Source organism: Corythoichthys intestinalis, chromosome 7, assembly GCF_030265065.1.
Source record: "Corythoichthys intestinalis isolate RoL2023-P3 chromosome 7, ASM3026506v1, whole genome shotgun sequence".
NCBI classification, from domain to species: domain Eukaryota; kingdom Metazoa; phylum Chordata; class Actinopteri; order Syngnathiformes; family Syngnathidae; genus Corythoichthys; species Corythoichthys intestinalis.
The window spans coordinates 60,122,865-60,131,648 of record NC_080401.1 but is presented as its reverse complement, the minus strand read 5'-3'; the positions used below and the strand labels follow the sequence as shown (position 1 = coordinate 60,131,648).

Here is an 8,784-nt window from a genome sequence, read left to right as displayed (position 1 = left end):
AGGTTGCAAGATTCAAGGGGGCCGAATACTTTTGCAAGGCACTGTAATTATGGAACAATCTGGTGTGCTAGGTTACCCGGATGGTAAAAACAAAGAAAAACATTGCCATCAAGAAAGCCAGAAATGTCCTTCCTACGATTGGCGAAAGCTAGCAAAAACATCCTCGAGGCACAAAAAACTAAGAAAATCTATCCCTCTTTTCCAACGTGAGCGTGAGGAGAAAGTGCACGTGCCTGTCATCCGATACGCGCGGAAAGAAAAGCAAACAAAATATGGAATCGGCCGGCAAAAGAGGTAAATGACTCGGGGTTGACCTAACTGCGCGTGGGCGTCTCACTCGGAAGAAGTGGTTTGGGAAAAAGCTGTCTCGGGAGAAACAGCTTCGGTGGTGTCGATCTCAGATGAAGCGACCCGGGGGTGGTCGGTCTCGGATGAAGCGACCCCGGGGGCGTCGGTCTCGGGAGAATGAACCAAAATCTCAGAACCAGCACCTCGGGAAAAATCCGTCTCGTTCTCAGAAGAAGGGGCCTCGATGGAGTCGATCCAAGACGAAACAGAATTGGAGCGGGTTGCTATGTTAGGGCAAATGAGAGGGTGGAGATTTTAGCTCAGGGTTGTCAAACGGGAGGACCGGGCAAAAGATGTAGCCCGTCAATACCGTTTATTCCTTTCAATTTAAACAAAAATGATATCCAAAATTGAAAAGACAGTATGTTGAGGGACCTCCTCTTCAAACCCCATTTTAAAAATGGCTTCTGCCATGAATTGTAAATAAAAGACAAAAATGACTGGAAAAGTACTGGAAGTGGCGCAGAATTGCTCCAAAATCAACGGGAAGTGACCCAGAAATGCCCTAAAATTAAGAGGAAATGATCCGAGATGTACAGGATGCAGCCCCCAAATCAACAGGAAGTGACAGGGAAATGTTCTAAAATAAACAGTAAATGGCCCAAAACACAGGAAGTACAGGAAGAGACCTTGGAATTCCTTCAAATGTACATGAAGCGAATTTACAAAAAAAAAGTGACCTGGGAATAACTTTAAATCAACAAAAAGTGATGAATGTAAAGGAAATGCCCTAAACTTAACAGGAAGTGACTCTAAAATGAACAGGAAGTGACCAATGAACAAGAAGTGATAGGGAAATGCCCAAAAATCAATAGGGAAGAATAAAACATGTACAGGAAGTGCCCCAAACACAACAGGAAGTGACCTGGAAAAGCACCGAAATCAATGGGAAATGATCCAAATGTGACGGGAAGTGACCCCAAATGAACAGGAAGTGACCAAGGAAAAGGTTGTGACGGGGAGATGTCCTAGAATCGACAGGAAATGTACAGGAAGTGACCTTTAAATGCCTCAAAATGTAGAGGAAGTGACTCTAAAATGAACAGGAATTGACCAATGAACAAGAAGTGATAGGGAGATGCCCAAAAATCAATAGGGAAAAATCAAAAATGTACAGGAAGTGCCCCAAAATCAACAGGAAGTGACCCGGAAAAGCACCGAAATCAATAGGAAATGATCCAAATGTGACGGGAAGTGACCCCAAAATGAACAGGAAGTGACCAAGGAAAAGGTTGTGACGGGAAGATGCCCTAGAATCAACAGGAAATGTACAGGAAGTGACCTTTAAATGCCTCAAAATGTAGAGGAAGTGACTCTAAAATGAACAGGAAGTGACCAATGAACAAGAAGTGATAGGGAGATGCCCAAAAATCAATAGGGAAGAATAAAAAATGTACAGGAAGTGCCACAAAATCAACAGGAAGTGACCTGGAAAAGCACCAAAATCAATAGGAAATGATCCAAATGTGATGGGAAGTGACCCCGAAATGAACAGGAAGTGACCAAGGAAAAGGTTGTGACGGGGAGATGCCCTAGAATCAACAGGAAATGGAGAGGAAGTGACCTTTAAATGCCTCAAAATGTAGAGGAAGTGACTCTAAAATGAACAGGAAGTGACCAGTGAACAGGAACTGCCCTCAAAAGCAAGAGGAAAGGATCCAATATGTACAGGAAGTGACCTGAAAATTAACAGGGAGTGACCGAGGAAAAGGATGTGACGAGAAGATGCCCTAGAATCAACAGGAAATGTACAGGAAGTGACCTCGAAATGCCTCAAAATGTAGAGGAAGTCACCCCAAAGTCAACAGGAAGTGACCAGTGAACAGGAAATGCCCTTAAAAGCAAGAGGAAAGGATCCAAAGTGTACAGGAAGTGAGTTAAAATCAACAGGAAGTGACCTTTAAATGCCTCAAAATGTAGAGGAAGTGACTCTAAAATGAACAGGAAGTGACCAATGAACAAGAAGTGATAGGGAGATGCCCAAAAATCAATAGGGAAGAATCAAAAATGTACAGGAAGTGCCACAAAATCAACAGGAAGTGACCTGGAAAAGCACCAAAATCAATAGGAAATGATCCAAATGTGACGGGAAGTGACCCCAAAATGAACAGGAAGTGACCAAGGAAAAGGTTGTGACGGGGAGATGCCCTAGAATCAACAGGAAATGGAGAGGAAGTGACCTTTAAATGCCTCAAAATGTAGAGGAAGTGACTCTAAAATGAACAGGAAGTGACCAGTGAACAGGAACTGCCCTCAAAAGCAAGAGGAAAGGATCCAATATGTACAGGAAGTGACCTGAAAATTAACAGGGAGTGACCGAGGAAAAGGATGTGACGAGAAGATGCCCTAGAATCAACAGGAAATGTACAGGAAGTGACCTCGAAATGCCTCAAAATGTAGAGGAAGTCACCCCAAAGTCAACAGGAAGTGACCAGTGAACAGGAAATGCCCTTAAAAGCAAGAGGAAAGGATCCAAAGGGTACAGGAAGTGACTTAAAATCAACAGGAAGTGACCTTTAAATGCCTCAAAATGTAGAGGAAGTGACTCTAAAATGAACAGGAAGTGACCAATGAACAAGAAGTGATAGGGAGATGCCCAAAAATCAATAGGGAAGAATAAAAAATGTACAGGAAGTGCCACAAAATCAACAGGAAGTGACCTGGAAAAGCACCAAAATCAATAGGAAATGATCCAAATGTGACGGGAAGTGACCCCAAAATGAACAGGAAGTGACCAAGGAAAAGGTTGTGACGGGGAGATGCCCTAGAATCAACAGGAAATGTACAGGAAGTGACCTTTAAATGCCTCAAAATGTAGAGGAAGTGACTCTAAAATGAACAGGAAGTGACCAGTGAACAGGAAATGCCCTTAAAAGCAAGAGGAAAGGATCCAATATGTACAGGGAGTGACCTGAAAATTAACAGGAAGTGACCGAGGAAAAGGATGTGACGAGAAGATGCCCTAGAATCAACAGGAAATGTACAGGAAGTGACCTTTAAATGCCTTAAAATGTAGAGGAAGTGACTCTAAAGTGAACAGGAAGTGACCAGTGAACAGGAAATGCCCTTAACAGCAAGAGGAAAGGATCCAAAGTGTACAGGAAGTGACTTAAAATCAACAGGAAGTGACCCAGAAAAGCACCAAAATCAACAGGAAACTATCCTAAATGGACAGGAAATGACAGGGAAATGCCCTAGAATCAACAGGAAATGATCCAAAATGTACAGGAAGTGACGGAAAAACGCCTTATAATGTACAGGAAGCGACCCAAAATCAACAGGAAGTGACCTGGAAAAGCACCAAAATCAACAGGAAGTGACCGGTGAACCTGAAGTGACAGCGAACTGCCTTAAAATCAACAGGAAATGATACAAACGTGACAGGAAGTGACCCCGAAATGTGTAGGCAGTGACCTCAAAGACCAATGAACAGGAAGTGACGCTTTGACTTACGAGCTGGCGTGTATCTGGCTGCGATGTAAAGACAGAAACAACGTCTCAGTGACGGTCGATGTGAAAATGGCTGACGTCCCTTACCTCGTTTGCGCTTGACGACAATGACGCAGATGGCGACGGCCAGAAAGATGAGGGCCAAGGGGCCGGCGACGGCCAGCACCGTCTCTCTCCTTGCTTGCGCTTCACAAATAAAAAATCAAACGTAAGGTCAACACGTTGGATGAGGGCAGGTAGTGTGTGCATCTCACCTTCTATGCACTCGTTGCTCAGCACCTCGGCGAGGTCCAGCGGGGTGATGACCTCCTCCGGGACGCCGTCCAGCTGGAAGACGCACTCGTAGCGAGCGCGTTCGTCCACCGTTATGAGGCGAGCGCTAGTCTGGAAGGTCCCGTCGTGGTTGGGGAGGATTTCAGTCACCTCCACGTTCTTGTCGAGCCGCTTGCCGTCCTTTCTCCAGAAGAGGACGGCCGCTCTGGGATAGAAACCAGTGGCGTGGCAGGTGACCGGCGAGCCCGCCGTCTTCTGCAGCAGGGACACCCGTGGGAGCTCTGAAAAGGAGAAGTGAGGTGAAGATTCAAAGTCCTTCCAGTTGAAGTGAACTGGACATCCATTCGTGCCAACCAGAAGAGTTCATCACTTCCTGTTGATTTCACGGGATTTCTGAGTCACTTCCTGTTGATGTCGAGGTACTTCCTGTTGTTTTTGGATGACTTTGTTAGTTTTTGGTATTTTTTGGGTCACTTTCTGTAGATTTGGAGACATTCTGGTGTCATTTCCTGTTCATGGGTCACTTCATGTTGAATTGGAGGTACTTGCAGATGACTTCCAGTTGTTTTCAAGGCAGTTTTGTTGGTTTTAGTGCACTTCCTGCTGATTTTGGGGCATTTCCAGGCACTTCCTTGTTGATTTCAGGTCAATGTCTGTTGGTATTAGTGCATTTCTGTTTACTGGTCACTTCTTGTGATTCTGAGTCATTTCTTGGTCACTTCTAGTTGATTTTTAGGCATTTTGGGTTACTTCCTGTTAATTTCAAGTCAATTTCTGTTGGTATTAGTCCCTATCTGGGTCACTTCCTGTTGATTTTGAGGCATTTCTGGGTCACTTCCTGCTGATTTCAGGTCAATTTGTGTTTGAATCAGTGCATTTCTGGGTCACTTCCTGTTCATTTTTGCATCTTTTGGGGTCACTTCCTGTTGATTGTCAAGCATTTCCAGGGTACTTTCTGTTGATTTTGTCTTATTTTCTTGGAATAATAAAATTCACTCAAATGGCTGAGTGAAGAAACCCCCAAAAACAATGCATGTCAAATTTGAATTGTGCAAGACAAGGTGTGAGAAGACAAATTAGGGAGAGAACATTTAAGAGGAGATGTTCAGGGGGGAAAATGAGAATGAATGAGAGAAAAGAAAGCATTGATGGGGGAAAAAAAAAAAAATGGAGGAAACATTTCATGGACAATGTGTAAAAGACATGTTACCTGTTCTCATCAGGACGTCCCTCCCAAAGCTCACGTACTTCTTCAAGTAAAATGGACAATCCACAGTCAGGTAATACTTCAGGAATTCATTGTAGTTGTCCTCTTTGTCCCATTTGTGTTTGGTGATAACAGCTCGCAACTGGACGGCGATCCATCTCGGTCCCTTCCAATCAAACCATATGAAGTCTTCTCCGTCGTAAGCGTAGTGAGTCCAACCATGCACCTGGCCGGTCTCATTGTCCCATTGGCAGCCAGACATCCGCTGGACCATGTGAAGACCTGAGAGAAAGGCACGTCAGGTGATAAGACAACATCCGGGCATGAAATGCTCCAAATTGGAACGACCACAAACCTCCCGTTTGGTTGAAGCGCTCTTGAAGATTACGAATGCTGACTTTGTCTCTCTCCTGATTAGCAATATTGAGCTGTGTCTGTGTCTCCCAGTAGCGTGGCTCCTCGGCCGTGATTTTGTTCATCCACTCCTGTTTGGCTTTTGCTTTCCCGCTCTCGCTGTCGTAGTGTGAAATCTGAACGCCGTCAACGTAACCCACAGCCATGTACTCTGGGAAGTTTGGAATTTGAAACGACCCAGTCTTGATATACTTGAGCGAGTGGATCACTGAAAGGAAAATAAAAAGCATTTGTTACTTGTACTCATCATCTTTGACATGAACAATGATTAGTGTCACGCAAAGAAAGGAAAAAAAAAAAGCTATAATATTACGAGACTAAAGTCATATGCTGCAATACTATCAGAAAAAAAGTTGCAATAATACACAAAAGAAATTTGAAATATGATGACATGATAACATTCCATATATTTATGTCATATCACCAGCAAAAAGTCATGTGATGAGAATAAAGTCATTATGCTACTTAAATTCATATCATATTCGAAGAATGTGACAAAATTTGACGCCACGTTACGAGATTAATGTCGTAATGTGACAAGTTGTAATATTAGGAGTTTCAAGTCATAATACGACAACTATATAATAATACAAGAATAAAGTTTGAGTGTAATGTCATTTTATGAATATGACAAGAAAAAAAATGTTATCGGGTCACTTTCTGTTGATTTCAGGGTCACTTACTGTTGATTCTTTTTTTTTTTTAGCACTACTTTTACTTAAGTCATTTTATTTTGAAGTAACGCCACTCTTGAGTCCATTTTTCTTTTGTTGACCTGTGGCGATGCTTTTCATTTCTATGGTGTTAAATCAAGGCCAAAGGTTTTGTAATCTGAAAAAAAGAAACTGTCAAGTTCAAAAATAGACCGTTAGGTAGACATTTGTAAAATTACCCCAAAATAAGGAGAGAAGACACTCAGTTTTCTTGGCCAAGGAAAGCAAAAGAGTGACTAGACAGAGGAATGCTAGATTACGCTGTATATTGCTATTTTTATTTAGGGGTTTGTCCTAACATAAAAGGGTGCCGCCCTGAGGGAGGGGGGAGCAAGCTGGAGACACCCATGTGATTTTGGTTGGCTATGTGAGCATGTAGGTGGAACTAACTAAGTACACGTATGTAAGCAAAGGCACATGTAAAAAATGGTCAAAATGACCCAAACACTTCAGTGATGCAACGCTGCGGCCATGGAAGATGTCCTCGAATGGAATATTGTCCTCGAAGGTCTAGACGAAAGTCCAGACGCCAGGTTCTGAAGATGTCTCGGAAGGTCTAGTTACGCAATGATGCGGTCATGAAGCAAGGCAGTTGTCATCCCGACCCGCTTTACTCTTTGTAACACTTAAACATGATACTACAACCTAGTATAACAAGCAATAATCATTTACTGGCTATATCAATAAGAAAAATATGGCAATATGTATTATTTATGGCAGGGCCGGCCCAGCCTATACGCAGACTATGCAACTGCTTAGGGCCCCTGACCACTAGGGGGCCCCCAATCTGGCAATTGCTTAATCTATATTCTATTTTGTTTACTACAGTTTGCTTTATTTGACATTTGTGAGTTTTGAAGCTTAGAAAAATAAAAGTTGACTTTTGTGAGTTTGGATACTTGATTACAAGCTTAAAAAAATAAAACTTTTCTTTCCTCTTTTAGAAAAGGGTTTGGCGCTATCTAATGTAAGTCATTTGGGGTGAGAAGTTTGAAGTATGCAGTGCAACAAAATCCGATTAATATACAAAATATGGACGTGTGGCTTGGATTGCATGTATGGGTTTCACAGTACACTGTGACGAAATGGTGGGCCAAAAATATGGGCCCCTTTGCATTATTTTGCTTAGGGCCCCCAAATGGCCTGGGCCGGCCCTGATTTATGGTATATATGAGCACAAGCAAATATTCAATCAATCAAGCAAATATTCAATCCATCAACCCTCGGTAATTACCTCAACAGAAATGAGTGGGGAAAAAAACTGTTTGAAACTGAATGTTTAAGTTTTATTCTTGAATCTTTGAAAGTGAAAAAAAACATTGAAACTGAAAAAAAGACCTGTAAGTGGAAAAAAAAATCTTTGAACCTGAAAATATCAACTTTGTAACTGGAAAAAAGAAAAGGTTTTTTTTGCTTTTGAAAGATTCAAGAATACAACTTAAACATTCAGGTTCAAACATTTTTTTTCCAATTGTTTCTTTTTTTCAGATTACAAAACTTGGCCTTGATTTAACACCATACCGTACATTTCATGGTAGAAATTGTTAACCGCTAGAGGGCACTCGTGCTCTTTGGAAGCAAAGGGTGTGCTTTCATTATGTTTTCCCAGTCGGAATTCATTAATTTTGGCCTCATTCAGTCATTTAACTGGTGATAGTATCATAAAAAAAAAAAAAACAATTCTTATAGATGGACGTTGTGCTGAGAAAGAACTTGATATTTGTTTAAATAAAAAACATGATGAACAGTGACTTCAGAAATGAGCATTCTCTTCAAGGATGACTTTTTTTTTTAGTTGTACAGTACTTGAGTTTTTGCTTGTTGGATGACGACTTTTAATTGAGTTATTTTAGTTTGAAGTCTAACTACTCTTACTTGAGTACAACTTTAGCTACTCGAGAAACGTCCGCGGATTTAACGGCAAAACCTTTGAAAACATCTACTTTATTACTTCACTTATTTGATTATAACAGACTTGCAAAACCGGTTTATTTTTCAATGGCGACGCTGATTGATTTCCTGATGACTTTCGAGTGGCCGAAATCCACTTTGTTGCTGGCAAGGCAAAGTGCGTCTTCCGATGTGAAGATGGTCACTTACCAGGCGCGGCGACGTCCATTAGAGCCAGCAAGGAGGTGGTCAGCGCGATGATCTTCACCATTTTGTGCTGTTTTGATTACACTTTGGAATGACAAACCTCCGCGTCGGCTCACATGAGCTACTTTGACACTTTGCTTTCGTTTTCGCCGGTTACGACTCCTGATAAGTGACGTCAGGAATAGTGAGCGGGGACCAGCGTCGTCTCCCAGGGTTTTTTCGCCATCTCCTGGTGGCGCCAAAGGATTTTGGGCCCCATGAAAAGATATCAATTTGGGCCCC

At 42.2% G+C, this 8,784-nt stretch overlaps 1 protein-coding gene across 1 annotated transcript; it reads right to left on the bottom strand.

Annotated features, from left to right (window-relative positions):
- Nucleotides 1-220: 220 nt before the first annotated feature.
- LOC130919046 (major histocompatibility complex class I-related gene protein-like) lies at nt 221-8,537 on the bottom strand. Its single transcript, XM_057841437.1, has 7 exons — nt 8,506-8,537; nt 5,634-5,900; nt 5,282-5,560; nt 4,053-4,352; nt 3,886-3,984; nt 3,802-3,819; nt 221-572 (listed from the first exon to the last, which is right to left on the bottom strand). Exons 1-7 carry the CDS (start codon nt 8,522-8,524, stop codon nt 334-336), a joined length of 1,221 nt encoding a protein of 406 aa, XP_057697420.1. The 5' UTR covers nt 8,525-8,537; the 3' UTR covers nt 221-333.
- Nucleotides 8,538-8,784: the final 247 nt, after the last annotated feature.

Bases quoted from the DNA above. Each gene is read 5' to 3' on its own strand.
- LOC130919046 (XM_057841437.1), bottom strand. The intron at 4,353-5,281 runs GTAACATGTCTT...TCTCCTTTTCAG, and splicing joins GGACGTCCTGATGAGAACAG to AGCTCCCACGGGTGTCCCTG. The intron at 3,985-4,052 runs GTGAGATGCACA...TTATTTGTGAAG, and splicing joins GAGCAACGAGTGCATAGAAG to CGCAAGCAAGGAGAGAGACG.